The sequence below is a fragment of the Parus major genome, chromosome 5 (assembly GCF_001522545.3).
Source record: "Parus major isolate Abel chromosome 5, Parus_major1.1, whole genome shotgun sequence".
Taxonomy (NCBI): Eukaryota; Metazoa; Chordata; class Aves; order Passeriformes; family Paridae; genus Parus; species Parus major.
Window position 1 is genome coordinate 22,909,581 of NC_031774.1, and position 16,390 is coordinate 22,925,970.

General features: G+C 36.7%; 1 protein-coding gene across 35 annotated transcripts in view; it reads right to left on the reverse strand.

Annotated features, from left to right (window-relative positions):
* Window positions 1-404: 404 nt before the first annotated feature.
* Window positions 405-16,390, reverse strand: part of MADD (MAP kinase activating death domain) — a 54,988-nt gene continuing 39,002 nt past the window's right edge. For 21 of the 35 annotated variants that reach the window (XM_033515398.1, XM_015630608.1, XM_015630604.1 and 18 more), the window contains 8 exons: window positions 16,247-16,354; window positions 15,992-16,156; window positions 14,790-14,862; window positions 13,750-13,856; window positions 8,701-8,709; window positions 8,370-8,439; window positions 3,362-3,408; window positions 405-1,882 (listed from right to left, as the gene is read on the reverse strand). In XM_033515398.1, the coding sequence (XP_033371289.1) occupies window positions 1,775-1,882; window positions 3,362-3,408; window positions 8,370-8,439; window positions 8,701-8,709; window positions 13,750-13,856; window positions 14,790-14,862; window positions 15,992-16,156; window positions 16,247-16,354 (687 nt within the window). In that variant the 3' untranslated portion in view covers window positions 405-1,774. The remainder of the gene's footprint in view (window positions 1,883-3,361; window positions 3,409-8,369; window positions 8,440-8,700; window positions 8,710-13,749; window positions 13,857-14,789; window positions 14,863-15,991; window positions 16,157-16,246; window positions 16,355-16,390) is intronic. The other 14 variants (XM_015630610.1, XM_033515397.1, XM_033515399.1 and 11 more) reach the window with 2 other exon arrangements.

Below are 16,390 nucleotides of genomic sequence, written 5' to 3' on the forward strand. Positions count from 1 at the left end.
TACAATCTCAGAAGACAAAAGAAAGAAAATAAATTCAAACCAGGCTACTTTCATCATTTACCAATTTCAGTTTTGCTTTTATGTTAGGAAAAATGAAAGGTTGTTTATGTACCACTTCTAGTTGCAAGCATGCAAAAGAAATTTCCATATTTCAGATGTGTCTGTTTTCCCTATTCATGTTCTTCAAACACTTTTGTTTTAAAGACAAATTACACAGATGTTGTGTTAGAAGCAAAAAAACCCCAAGATTATTTAAAGCTGATTATGTGGAAAGAGATTTAGATTGTTGATTTAGAGTCTTTTCTTTTCCACTATTTCTTGTATGTGTGTGGTGTATTTTGTAAATAATTACATTTGTTTCAGAATAACAAATGATAGAAAAGCACAGGAGGATGAAAACCAGCTGCTGGTTGAATGACATTTTATTTTCACATTCAGAGAGCTGTACAGTTTCTATAAATAGATGTGATGCTATAATATTTACATCATCCTCACCCATACTAGTATATTCCATTTTAAATGGTAGATACCCTGACCAAGCCAAAACAGGGTTATTTCTGGGTGCATTAAGTCAGAATTTTATGTCAAAACATACAATACATCAGTTTGTATCAGAGCAATTTTTCCTGATATTTTTACATGTAACATTTTCTCTAGACAGTCTCACCTTCCAGCATCCTAAGAGCTTTCCAGACAAGTGCAGTACAGTTCAAGAACAAAAACAGGATGCAAAAAAAAACCATTCATATCCAGCCTGTTTAAAATAAGGAATGTGATGGATTGTTTTAACTACGTGAGTTTCATTACACATAAACACAATATTTTCAAGATCCCTTCATATACAGATACAGATTGAAAAAAAATACAAAAGCAATAGTTAAAAAAAATTGGAGACAGCAAAATCCTCTGGGCTTCTGAAAATGTTCTGCAGATTTCTGTACTGTGCTTCTGCCAATAATGTTTCCAAGTTTTACACTGCCTCATTCATTTTCTAATCCCTGTGATTAACTGCTATAGGGAGTGCTTATTTGCATCTGTGAGCTCTGCTGCTGGGGTAGCTACAAATGTTACCTAAACTCCCATTGGAAAATCCACAGAACCCATGAAGTGCTGAGGTTTTTTACAATATACTACCTTCAAAGCTTCTCTCTCCACTTGAGAAGCAGTCATCTCCACAGATGGACCAATTAAATACCCAAACTTCAACTGTCACATGATATTTTAAGACTATGACAGCTAAATTGTTCATCTCTACCAAAAGGGACTGTAGAACTATGTGACAGGAACTCCATGTTGGTAATTAAAAATGAACAACACAGAAGGAAAACAAGAAAAACACAACACTGAAACAACATACAGGACCAGGCTGCTTCCACTGTGCACATACCAGAGAATCCGAAAGCAGAAGCCTGTAGTTGTAAAGTGATCAAATTGTAACAAGTACCACTAGAACAAAAAACAACCAAACTCAAGCCATTAAGTCATCTTAACAAAAAAGGAATTTCAAAGGAATGTCCAGAGTAAGTCACTCACAGATGGATGCACACACTCAAAACTGTCTGATTAAAAGCTCATTTATAAACTCCATTAAGGATGAATTGAGAAGGAGACTGAACAGGGAAGGCTTAGGCTTTTCTATGGGGAAAGACTTGCAGGGTCATACATAAATAACCAAGTTCTCATAAAAGACAGAAAGTGAACTCCAGTAACTGCAGTAAAACTGGGAGTACTGCATATCAGTGTGCCAAAGGGTAGATATTTCCAAGTATCATGATCAACTGGAAACTGGTCGAGGTGGTTTGCTTTTGTTTTCTGCCTCTTTTCCACGAATTGCAGCCACGTAAGAGAAGAGACACAGCACGGAGTAGCAGATCTCATGAGCCTACAAGAATTTAGAAGAAGAGATAGTAAAATTCAGATGAAGTGTTTTACAAAATCCATTGCACATTTGTATTTTCCTCCATGTCTTCCTTCATGGGACAAGTACTCTGGCTACAGACAAAATCAGGAAAATGTGTCCCCTACCACCTTCTAACTGAGATGGAGAGAGAAGAGCCATATAACAAACTAAAAAATTCTTTTGGGATAAAAACATTAGCTGTTTAACAGTATGATTTAACAATTTTTAAGAACAGTATACTCAGCTAGAAAGTTGGCCAACTGGCTTTAGAAAAACTATTCTGAATATTTGCTTTTGGTCTTGTTGCATAAAATTACAAGATATTTTCTGGGAGGGGTTGAAAGAGCTGACTAAAGTGAGGGTTTCACATAGCACTACTCAGTTTTACAATTAGTTAACTGACTAACTGTGCTATTATTTAACCAAAAATCCTCTTTTATCATTTGACTGGCAGCACAATCCAGAAAAGTTAAGACTTACACTTAATTAATATACTAGTTCTAATACCAGCTCTTCTGGTGATTTTAAAAATTCTTGTCCTTTAAACTGACATTTAAAATTTTCGTTAAGGTAACAAGCATAACAATATGTTTTGCCGTATTGCAGTACAAGCTAAAACACTTCCAATAAAATACTTTTCTTTTTCCATTAAACTGGCTTTTTTTACTAACAGATACAGCTATTTGCTTCTTAAACCACATATATTCTAAGTATTTTGTTCTAAAACATTTCCGGCTTCTTCAAATAATTTTGCTCTCTCTCCTCTTGAAGGACTGAATTTCCATGAAATCACTGAATGTGCACACTGCACTTCAGACATAAACTGAAATTTCAGTTCTGATGATAATCACTGGTTTCTATTTTTTTCTCATGAGTGCTATAAGCCTGATCATGTATAAAAGTGCTAAACATTGTTGATTATTAAGTTGATCATTATCAACTGCTGGCGTTCACAAAAAATGTTATAAAAACTGAACAGAATAACAGAACAAGAACTCATCTATACAGCAGGAATTAATACTTTTACTAGTCTCTCACAAGTCAGTGCTCATGAGGAGATGGGAAATTTTTGGTAATTAAATTTATTTATTTATTTAATAATTAAAATTATTAAGAATAATTTTATTCCTAAGAAGTAGTCTCCCTTTCCATCTGTTCTATGGAGCAAGGATTGTGTTCTGCACTGTCTTAAAATTAACAGTTCCACCAGTTCTTACAGTGCTAAAGTTCAAACATCTGGCTTAAAGAAGGAGACAGTGCTTTCTGTACTACTGGTGAGCTCCTCTAATTTCATAGATCCAACAATCACTGAGTTTTGCTGTCTCCCCATGATGAAAACATCATAAAGAGCAGCTGGTGTTTTCAGTGAAAATCCTGCAGTCTCAATGTAATCTTTTCTCCACATGAAAATGTAAAGACACATCCTCTAGAGAACCACCAGAGGCATCACAGTGGACTCACCATTGGCGTCTTGTACTTGTGGCTCACCACTTCTTTAGTTTCAGGAACTAAAACCGGACGGGCAAGAGACAAAACAAAAAGTTCAAAAAACGAGAGGCAAATGGGAAATAAATAGCACAACGTTCCCATGGGAAAGGGAAGGGATGCAGACAGACAGCAGGTGCAGGTACAGGGCACTTCACTATCCCTCACTACTGCATGCTCCTATTTATTTTCATTTACATTATATATATCCTTGGAAGACACAGGTAATGTCACAATAAATTACTCAAACTGGAAAAAATTTTCACTGTGTCTGTTTGGCACAGCAGATACTTGATGATTCTTAAGAGACTCTGGCTTCTCTCATATTACTTATTCCTGCTAGACAGTAAAAATTAAAAAAAATCTGTTTAATGACAAAATACACCTAATGCCTAATACAATAAAACATAACCCAAAAATTCCATAGGAATATGTCACTATATGAGTCCCAAAGATTGTACCCTTGAGATGTTTGAATCCTTCTCTGCTGAGTAACAGATCTCTAAAGAACTGTTGGACACTGTACAGTAAGCTAGTGAAATCCAGGGGGAAAAAATGGAGCTGAGGGTGAAATTTTTCTTAACTGGAAGACTGTTTTCCAGCTCTATTTTAAGTTTCTCAATATAGTCTTTCTCCTGTACAGGATGTGTGTGATGGTATTTACTTGAGACATATTCACTGAAAACATTCATAGTTTTTGAACGAGTTGCTTTAAAATAAAATGCTGAGTTCAGTGACACATATTGCTAAAATACCAGGCTGGCTGGTTTATAGAAATCTTCCTATAAAAAGAGGATTAAGACTGATGAAAAAAATCTATTAACCAGAAAATCTGACCTTGTTCCACTGCACTGCCTCAAACTGACAGAAAGAAAACTGGCATAATTAAGCTAAAGGAAATTAATCTTTATTTCTCATTGTGGAATGCATAAAAAAACAAACAGTAACCACCCTGTTCATGTGCAGTGCATCTGAACTGTGCCTTTGGCCCGCACTTGGTCTGCAAATGTTGTGAACAGAGACCATGGGAAATCACCAGAAGAGAACAAAGACCACACTAGAACATACAGCTGGCAAATTTAAAATGTCAATATCAGGGGAATATCGCTCTCAACTCTGAGTATTTCCCTTCCAGAATAGCTGGAATTTGCCATGAAATTTCTGTGTCACAACAAAAGAATTTAGAAGAAGCAGTACAGAAATTATGCAAAACCAAATCATTCCAGGTTCATAGAGGAAGGATGTTTTATTACACATAGTACTAGTGACAAGAAAAGAAACAGAGGCAGATGAGTTCAGTATGAAGAACCAGGAAAAATCCACAACAAAACCTATCCATGCAGATGTCATCTCTTTAACTATGATATGACACAGCTAAACGCTGGAGAGGGAGACGGATCACACTCTAAGGGGCCAAGAGTAGGCAGTGCAGACTGGGTTTGAGAAAGTTCTCAAATTACAAACCAGTACCTACTAATTCTCATATGTCATGGTATTGTCATTCTTGAAAAGAAACTATGGAAAAGTACAGAATATGATGGTAAAAAGTAATATTTTTGTTTTATTTTTCCACGCTCACTCTCCTTGGAGTTGGCAGTTGCATGAAAGGCTGAGAAACAAGGGAAGTGCACACCCAGGCTGCACTGCCCCAGTGATACCAGAGACTAAAGCTGGGGAGATAAGGAGGTGCACATCCAAGCTACCTTACCCGTTGGCACCAGATGTTCCAAATTAACTCCATGTCACCAGGGGATAAGGGTGGGAGTGAGGCTGGTGCACAGCCAAATAGGGTAGGACTTTTACAGCTGTGTAAGTCTCACTGCCCACTGGATAACATACAACTGTTCATATACTCTTCAAAAAGCAGGAAGGGAAAGCTGTAAGGACCTTGTGCCACGAGGGAAGGAGAGAAGGGAAGCTGTAAAGTCCTGTATCATAATTGAGAATAGGAAGAGAGGGAACAGGAGAGCAGCTAGCCAAGGTACTGTCTCTCCACTTCACAGTAAGTTGCCTTGTCTTTACTTAAAGTACTCCTTCACAGTCCTTCCAATGCAGAAAATTCTCCTGAGAGGACTGAGTTAGGAAGATTAAGAGCGGGTTTGCATTTATAAACACAGAAGTCAAAGCACTACCACTGCAGAATACAAAGAAAAAAGGAAGAAAGGAAAAAAGAAACTTCCCTCCCACAAAAAAAATCCCCAAAAGAAACCCCCAAAAAAGAACTCCCACCACAACAAGAAAAAACCACAAAGAAAAGACCCAAGCTTTCAAAGATTCAAGCCTCAAACTGAGAGATTAGTACTTCTAACATTAGAAGTTATTTCTGATGCTCTTGAACTGAGTGGATGAAGGGAGTAAATTAAGCACCATCCTGCAGACTTTGGTCCTGTAAATGAAAATATGGTGCTACCACAAAATGAGTTCAGGGGAGATCACTTTACCTGCTGGAGAATGAAGGTTTTCATAGCAGCGGTGGTGAAGGGGCCACAAGAAAGTAAAGCACAAGTACACAGCAGTAACTCAAATTCCAGAGGGAAAAACCTTACACTTCCTCATTTACTTAAGTTTACACTTTCATCTTTGGAGCACAATTCCTGAACCTCTGCTTGCATCCTGCTCAGAAACCACAAGTCCAACTGTGATGCTGCCATCTAAACCCAGCACTAACACAAACAGAGCTTTAACTTCCTCCTGTGCTATCACTAATTTGGAGCACTCATGCTTGGTAAAATCAAAATCCTGCACTGAAGTACTCCCTATCAGACTGGAGTATGCACACTTACCAAACTCTACCTTTCTAAGCACATCTACTACTTCAACATGCTCCTACTATAATAAATATGATGGCAAGGTTTACAATGTTTGACACTGAATAGTAACTTCATTCTTAAGAAGTCCAAGCAAGTTTTTGCTGAATGCTTTTAGTCTACTACTACCAAACATGTTCGTTTATCTTGAACAGGACAGACTGTCATATCCTCTCACCCTTACAACAAATCAAAAAACAGCTCTGAGGCAGACTCTAATCTCAGCATAAGAAGAAAAGTTAGCTCCTCTGCAACAGCCTCCTTTTTTTGCTTTCTCAGTATTAGCTGGATGGGAAAACTGTCAATCTCATTTGGTACATCTAGATTTGTTCTTGTCTTTGACCTCTATCTTGTGAGAGAGGATATTTTTAACTCAAGTGGTCTAATTTCTCAGTTTTTGATTGTAGATTTCAACTCCCAGTTTTATTTTTAATTACTTTTTAAAATTACTCTTTTATAAGTTCCATAAGACAATTCTAGCTTTTGTAATAGGCCCTTGATTGACATCTTTTGTAAAAAAATTAATACTTTTTTTTACATTTAGATAAGTAACTTACATAAATACATTTCAGATAAGTATCGTACATAAGTATCTTACATAAATACATTTCTTACATTAGTTAGGGGCTAAATGCTCTGTTACAGAGTCATCAATACAAATTAATTAGAAATAACCAAGTCAAACACTGTCTTTCTTCTCGTGCAATATAAACAAACTATTAAAAGAAGTACTTTGCACTGAAACCTGAAAAAATGATCCAAAATCAATTCCTGTTCCAAGTAATTTATTTAAGTAAAGATTTCAGAAGCTAAAGCCATTCTTTAAGCTAATTTTATGGCTTCTGAATTCTCATCTCTGTAAAACCCATCAATAATCTTTTACTGACTTAAAAAAATTCTGTAAGTAATAAAATAAATCATGCCCACCAGCATGAAAATATGATACCAAAGAAACAGAAATTGAACAGAACTTATAAACATCTAAACTATTAGAAAATTTTCATCTTTTAAATATACAGATCTAACCATATGAACCTTGAACAATGTTTTCAATAAATGGGGAAAAATTGTTCACAGATTCAAATCTGAAACACCTGGGACATTTACAGTAAACAATAAGCAAACTGCAACAGTCAGGAGGGTTTTAACACTTGGAACTTTGTGTCATCCAAAGGAGAACATCACATTGCAATGGACAAAGACATTAATTTCAGAAATCTCATTATTAATAGTCTTCTATAATTCAAGGGAGAATCCCTCAGCCAGAACATTCCATTCACAGTACCAAAGAGCAATGGCAGTCTTGCTAATGGGAGCTGCTGATTCAGATTCTGATTAATGGCCAAAGTGTGTATGCTGATCTACTATGGAATGTTGTAAAATTCAGCTTCTTTTTATATGTTTCATACATACTACTAAGACCTAAACAAAAGTCCCAAAGATGGCTGGAAGAATAAACCAACTTGGGTTTCAAGAGAAGTATGTGGATCACCCTTCCAGAGAGCTGCATCTGAAGTCACTCACATGGTTTTCAGACCCTAGCTAAGAATATTGTGACTGACGCTAACACTGAAGAGTAACCTGAAATTTTGCCCAGACTCCAATGTAGGCAGATATGCAATAGCAGTAACTGACCAAAATAGCACAAACTCTCTGTTCTCCTTAACCTTTACTTTTCCACTCATGTTCTAAAATAAATACCACAGGATAAATAAAGTACAACCTGATGAAATAGCTTCTGCTCCATTAAACAAAAATTAAACTACACTTAGAGCAAAAAGAAAGCTTTGCAACTAACAGTAATTCTTGGTAATGAAAAAATGGTATGTTGAGAAAGACCAACTTTAAATCCTGCTTTAAAAATGTGGTTTCTCAGATGAAAAAGGAACATGCCAAAGAAAATTAACACACACATCCACATCTGGTTTTCATTATTTCAGAAGACTCAGGACCTTTTCTCTGTCTAATAATAAAAAGCACCTAGACCACAAATCTTAACATGATAAAAATTAATGTGCAAATTTTTATGTAAAGTCACCCATCTCTCAGACAACTCCTTATATGGAACCTACATTCTCTCCCATCTTTGAAACTGCAGTGCGACTCTGAATCTGAAGACTGGAAATTTGAGTTACTGCCATGTGAGTACAGACCTAATATCAAAATAATGTAATTACCAAATTCCTCCAGGACAAAGACTCCTCGCACAGTATTGCACTTTTTAATGTGATTCAGCTCTATGAAAACCTACAAAAACAGGAGGAAAAGTAACACAACATTAGTTGGGTTTGGAGGTTTTTTTAAACCAAAAAACAAAACAAACAAAAAAATCATCACGACAGATACAACCTGAAGTTTTATAGCATACACTACCAGTTCATTTAATTTTCAGTTTAATATATAAATAAAGGGTGAAATAAATATTCAGAAGACAAACTTGCCACAATGCTAGAAATCAACAAAAAACTTAAAAGTGCTAAGAAGCGAAGACAGCAGAAGATGAAGTACCTTCCGCTCCTTGCAGGAGGAGAAAGCATGGAAGAGAAACGAAGGAGTTAGTAACTCTGACATATCCAACATTGCTACCCCTTCAGGCACTCAAATGAGTTATTGCAAAAAGAATATCAACACACCTGAAATACAGCAAAAGAGGGGGACGAGAATAAAGCTGGCTCCCAAATTTGGCACTATTTGTAGCCTCTGATCCATCCCAGGTAGTTTCTGCCCCTCCATGCATCCTCCTCCAGCACAGAGGGCAGGTAAGGGGCACTATCCCACCCTGACACTGATCCTCCTAACCTACCAAGTAGTCAAATTGAATCCAATGAGGAGCCACTAACCTTTCTTCTCTCTGACGGTTCTGCCATGTAAGATTTTACTAGAGTTTATGACATATAATCTTCAGAGTTACTCTTGGAACCATCTCCTTTTAACAGTCAGTACCAGTTTTCTGCTTTGAGCAGGATGGGAGAGTTTGGATCCTTCTCTATGGTTTGCTCACTTCACATATGGCTCTGCCAGTTGAGCAAGCCATTTAGAAAACAAACCTGCCTTAAAGTCATGTTTTACATACATGAACCCCAGAAGAAAAAAGCAGCTGAACTACATGATGTTTTCCAGTCCAGAATGTAGATGCCAAGTCTGCATGAATAAACAAGTTTTCCTTGCATAATGAGTTTGTTTAACACCCAATCTATTTGAAGATACAAAACAGCCCCTTCTTATGTGCACATCTCCAGAAGAGTCACAAACACAGACATAAGAAGCTGTAGCAAGTGCTGTAAGGACTCTAATCCATATCCCAGTTTCTAGCAGACTTGCTTCTCAAGGCAAGAGAAAAACTAAGAGTAACATTGCCCTAACATTCACAGAGTCTATGTCAAACACCTTAGAGAGGTCCTTGCAAAACTGTATTACAATAGTGTGGTTTGATACTTTGAGTGCCTACACCTTTAGGACACCAAGATCTCAGGACCTTTTTTTAAAGTGGTAACGGAGAATTTCTCTGTCTTGGAAAGAAGGGAAAGGAAAATTCTGCACCCCTCTTGAATCCCATATTAACAACACCAATGTAGTCATGCATTATATGCTATGCATGAAAGACAAAGGATGTCAACATTAGAAATTGTTACAGGGTTTTTGAAGAGACTTATCTGTATCAAGAGAGATCAGTAAATGCACCATACACCTGAGATAAGACATGCTGATTTTCAAGTCAAATGAAATTTATTATTATTTTTATTGGCAGAGAACTAACCAACAGACCTGAGATATTTTTTGTTCACCATAAAACCCCAAAACTTCCACTTACTTAACCAAGAATCTTGCTTTCTGCTTATGTTCAGGCACTCAAGGGAAAGAAGACTGTTTGCCTGTTTTCATTCATGTTCTGTATCAGTTTACTTGGTCAAAAGCATTTTCTTTTTTGAGACATACTTACAGAATAAAGAAATCAATAACAGAATACTTTCTTTACTGCACTTAGTTCTGTTTTTCTGTAATCTTTTCTGTGAAAAATTTTTGCTAATAATTTCAAGTACAAAAACTCAGAAACTCAATAGAAAGGCTCAGGCAAAACACTGGCCATTTTATCTGGGAAGAATAAAACTGCCTAAGAGACTTGACTGCCCCAGGTGCTCATGATCTGAGTTAATGTTACGGGGAGCTGCATTTCCACAAGACCTATGAGCAAGATGAAAATTTATCAAGTTTGTCACAATTACAATCCATTTTCAGAAGATATGAGCCAAAGAAAAATTTCTTGCTATGTTGTTTAAGGGGCAGAGATGCTCTTCTCTTGCTCCATCAGAAAACACGCATAAAGGAAACAGCAGTTACTTACCCTAGGGAAACTGTGGTTCCTCAAGACAAAGCATTCAGTGTGGATCCTACTGTAGATGGGCATGTGCTTTATGCATCTTATTAAGCTTCCATCTATTTTTGACACAGATGAATTTGTAACAGGCACAGGCTACTGAGTCCCAATATTACAACAGAGTTTGTAGATGTGAACTCAGAATTATCTGCCAGTGCCACAGGTACACTTGATTCCTCCCTATTCTGAAGAACATCCTCTGATCTGCTAGGCACAGACAGACTTCAATATTTTTTATTCTTAAACTTCCATGTGCTGCAGCTTGGTGAGACAATCTGTGAACACTAAAGACAACTCTCACATATCAATAACAGGCTGTCCCACCATGCATCTGAGACATTTCCTAAGGAATTCACAGGATGGTAAGAAAGTACATACACCGCAAATCAAGAGCCTTCAAAAACAGCTTCATAACAGCAAGCAGTATGTTCTGTCTTCTCAGGTAGACTCTATTTATACTTTCCTTTTAAAAAGTGGAAACCCCTCTTTCTGTGTTCTAAATGAATTCTATGATGTCCAATCAAGCAGAGCAATAGAAATCCCTTATATTAGTAAGCTACAATAAATACTTGGAAAGATAGCTAAGAACAGGGCCTTCCGATTAAGTAAGGAGAGGAAGATGAAGAGAAAGCTGAGCCTGCTGAGATCCTGTAGGTTTTTGTTGGTCAGTATCCTCATTCAAACTCAACAGTAATAGAAAATGCCATTTTCAACACCAAAAAATGGTTGTGGGATCCTGGTTTTAATGAAGGTTATATAAATATTCTGAAATCAAACACCTTAGGGATCAATTCACACAATGTATACAAGGATTGAAAAAAAATATCATCCAGAATAGCAGACCTTTTATTAAGAAAACAGACTGGTTGATGAGTGGCAGATTAAGAATGCCAACATCCTTTAGCTCCAAAGATTATGAAACTGAAGGGGATTTTTTTGTTTGTTTGTTTGTTTGTTTGCATGGTGCAACTAGTAGGAGCCCTTTATGGAACTGCTACAGTTGTCCATTCTACAGAAACCCTCAAATGACACACATTTGATATCCATCTAGACACTTTACTTTGAGAAGGAAAACAAGGATACATATTTTAGATCTCCTAAATGGCACTGAATGCCCTGGTCAGCTGGCAATGTAATCTAACAGGCCAAGAATTAAACATATTGAATAAATGCAGTGTATTTTCCAGAAGTGCACTTGTTTCAATATCCATCTTAAGTAATGGCAACTCATCTGGCTGCAGCTTCATTGGGAAGGTGATGAAGAGAAGGAATAATCTTTCAGGTGAAGGAGACGGCTGGCATATGTCCTGGGTCTGACCTGCACAGACTCTTTTCCAGATAAAAGATAGGAATCTTCATGACAGACAGCAAATTAGAACACCATTCTCTCTAAGGAAGGGTATTATAAAGCTGGTATTTTACGAGTTCTGCTAGTAGCACAGGTCTCAGCATCTGTTGTACAAAATTAAAGTAATGCTCCAGACAGTCCCACACTAAAAATCAATACAAGGTTTCCCTAAAGTTTTGTTCTGAATTTCATTCCAGTCTTACAGGAAAGAAAAAAAAAAAAAAAAAGACTTGAATCTGGATATTTTCTTTAGCACAGATACATGTGTGCTCACTAGTGCTTAACACTGACAGCATCTTTGTCTTGTGAAGATGCCTGCTACACTTACAAAACCATGCTGCTGCTGATATGGCTGTCTTTTCATACATCTTTTCTCACTGCAAATCTGAATGTGCCTGCCTTTTCATTTATGAAATGGAGTCATCTCCATAGAGATGAGCATTTTGAGCAGAACTTCTTTGACTTCTGGGCAAAGTAGCAAACAGAACATTCCTATTGTGTGTCCTTGCCTTAGGACAAAGTAATTTCTAGTATATCTGTCTATAAGGATATCAAACTGTTGCTTTGAGACCAGGGTTTAACTTTCAAAGACTTTAGACCCGCCATTTTCAAGAACTATGAAAATTCATTCTGTACAACCAACTTCCTTTTACAGCTCTTTGTATTTCAGCACACCCAATGAAAAGATAAAATCTGCAACTTAAACAAATAGAGTGTTCCATCACACAGTAGATCTGAAACTCTACGGCATGTTGGACATAATCCAGGTTCTACCCTCATAAGAGACAGCAAGGAAACTGAGGGAGGTTCACAACTCTCTACTCCTTATACTGGCATATAAGAACTCAAAGTGGCACTTGGTGCTGCTGTGACCTTGGGAGAAGTATTAAAGACCCTGAGCACGTGTGTTTGAGATGCATGTGCACTTCCAGTGGGATCTACACTGATGTATCCTCCAAGAAAAACAATACTTGTGTGGGGAGAAAAGTCTAGTCAGAAGGAAAGGGAAAAACACTCCACAGAGAACTGACAGAAGCTTTTCTTTCTTTCTCTCTCTCACACACACACACACACTCTCCCTTCTCCCCTAAAAATTTATTCTACTGTCTAGCATAGCATGCATTTAATATATGCAAAACAAAAAAAACATAAAGCAAAATAAAAAACAAGGATCAAAGGAAGCAACAGAAACAACATCCAGAGAAAGGAAGAAATGACAATTCTACTTGTGTTTCCTCTATGCCCACAATATCTGTTATATGGAAGGAAAAAGGATTCAGTACTTTTTTTCTTATTTTTGTGAATTACATCAAGACCCAGTTTCCAATTTTATTTTCATACAAACTTCTACAGATAATTTCTAAAATTTTAAAATATGATAGATTAAATATAACGCAGAAAGTTGCCTTCTGCACCTGCAATAATCAAACACTGTATCTTTAAGGCTGACTGCTTATGCAATGAGGATTTGCTCACAGTGTGATGCATTATAGCAGCTTAGATTATTATTGATCACTTTTTCTGTCCCTTAATACAGGCTAACATTTGTTTTGTGCTTAGACTATTCAGACCACAAGAAACAAGAAGCTGAAAGATGAACCAACATCTTTCTTTAACAGATTATAGTTTTCCTGAGGATATTTAAATTCAGTGTGTTATAACATATATATATATATAGATACACACTTATGGGTTTGAATGTAAATATATGTAAGTTTTTTTACCCACATCAAGCTATCCCCTGTCCTTATTAAAACTCTGGGAAGAGGAAACACCTATACAGGCGTGCTGCAAAAAGCTTCATGCTCAGTCTTTTCATAGATTTCCCTCATACCTGACTGTGCATAAATTTCAAGTTAATTCCTTCCAGTGTGACCTGAAGAAGACCTCCTTCACCAGTTTTCATATCCTGCACAGGGAACTCACCACCCAACTCAGGACCTGTGATGTTAATAAAGAATAAAAAAAAACAAAACAAAGAAAAAAAACCAACAACAAAAAAAGAAAACAAAAACAAAAATGCAGAGAGACAGAGGGTGCAGAAAGCAGTCAGCCAAGTCAGGGTACATGGAAGGGAAATATAAAATAGTAAAAACATAATTCCTATTGATGTGTATAGCAAAAGGACACTACTAAGAATAGTAGAGGTCATTTCAGTGAGTCCACTCACTAATGACAGCCAGTGGTTTCTGAGAACCACTAGAATTTTAAGTATTGTAATAAATTTCATTCTGGTAACATGAAGTAACATCAATGTCAGTTCATCCTGTATTTATTGTATGTCATATTGGGGTATTGTTTGTTTGCTTTAAATGCCACATTTCATTTCTGTATAGTAAGACCCTGTAATCACATAATACCATAGAGAGCAGAGTCTTAAGTACAGATACATAAGCAGCACAAAGGAGGCTTGAATTTGTTAGTTGCACTGTATGGTATTGTTTTAAGCAATTAAAATGTCAATATATGATTAAAACAATAATTTGATAGAGGATATTAATAGGTGAATAAACTAATCATTTTCACCCAGTTTCTTTTGCATGATTCAGTTCAGCTAAAAAGTGCATTCTTAAAATTATTTTTGAAAAATTGAGTTTTGAACTTTAATTTGAAAAATTAAGAACTACTGAGCTCTGGGGAATGGCTTTAACACAACTCAAACACATTTTTAATACTGCATTATTGCCCAATTCTTAAAATATCTTTCAAATACACTCTTGCTAAAGACAACAATCTGCTATTTGCATGTGGATGCACAAAATTACCCAAAGATTTCCAAATTAAAGGAGAATACGTTCAAAGCAGTTATTAATTTTTAAAAATTGCTTATTGGAGATTAAACAACAAATGTTCCCAACAAGTAAAATCTTGTACCTGGTTTTATGCTTTGCTGCCTTGCTGCTGCTCGCTCCATACTGTCTTTTACACAGTAGTACAGTTCCCGACACTAACAGATGAAAGAAGAGTAATACAATGTTATTTCTCCAAATTACTAAGGGGGGGAAAAGAACAGCAAGATTCTAAGATTCTACAAAAGGAACAAGCCCCACGTGGTGTCCAATGACCAAAAGCCTATTCAATTTCAAGCACACCTAATTACTAGTTAGTATTTATATTTGTTTTACAAGATGATAGAGAAACTATTTCATGGCATTTATCCACACAAGCTAGTGAAGAGTTCATGCCCTGGCACATTCTAACCAAGTCTATGCAGTTCCTTACTGTAGAAAAATCATCAAAATAATCCCTCCCTTTCTTTCCAGCAATCAAGATTGCTAGTCATGTACATAATACCTATCTTTTTGTTATTCATATAAATTTCCTTATGGCATGTTCTTCTCCTCATTTTCCTTCAACACTGAGATTAAGCCATAATCTCAGAGCTAAATTTAAGAAATTTTTCTATCCATAGCCCAGGATACAGGACACAGAGAAGGCTGAGCTACCCTATACTATAAAGGAACAAATTTCATGGATGGACAAATTCAAAAGAGTTGAGATCAATGGCTCAACATCCAAGTGGAAACCAGTGCCAAGTGGTGTTCCTTAGGTGTCAGTAGTGGGTCCAATGCTGTTTAACACCTTTGTCAGTGACATGGACAGTGGGACTAATGGAAGGTGTCTCAGGGCAGTGGAGGGGTAGAAAATAGGTGATCTTAAAGGTCCCCTCCAACCCAAGCCATTCTATGATTCTAAGATGAAAAATTATACAATTAACTCCTAGGCCATAGTTTTATTTAGGTTTTGCCCATGAATCCTCTGTAATATTTTTACTATCTTCACAAGCCTGTAAGCTCACACAATATTTAGTAATACTGATGCTTTCCTTCTTCTAACAAAAAACCTACAAGTCATTTCTTAAATTACTTGCTGGTGGACAACTGTCTTCAAGCAAATGACAGGGCACAGTGCCAGCTTCAGATGTCAGTGCTGCTAAACAGCCATTTCAGTTCAGTAACCAGCATTGGAAAGAGAGTGCTATTTTTTGATTAAATATGAAATATGATACGCAAAGGATTTGGTTTTTTCTGTGCTGTTATCCCTGCAGTATTGTCTATATTAAACAAGATTCAAACCTTCTTTGTGTAGAACTTGTTCAGTTGTGTCTCCTGACCATTCCTGCGCCAGAGGCAAAGCACTTTTGTTTTGGGACAGTAAGTCATGTTGATGAGTTTCTCATACCACCAACGTTCATACACAGTTCCAATGTTGCTTCTCAGCACAATACAATCATCACATACCTGGGAGCACAAAATATTACATAAGATTTTTTAATCTATTTCTCTCATTTCTTCTGCTACTACTTGCATTAGTATTATTCTTGTCTCTACCTCCATGAAAAATATGTCTCCCGTTGTGTCTGTCCCAGCATGTACTACAAAAGTCTGCTTCTTGATGTGGCGGCTGCCACTGGGTCTCACAGGGAGCTCCCGTCCATTCTAGGAAAAAACCCACAGAATTCATTAATGAATTGG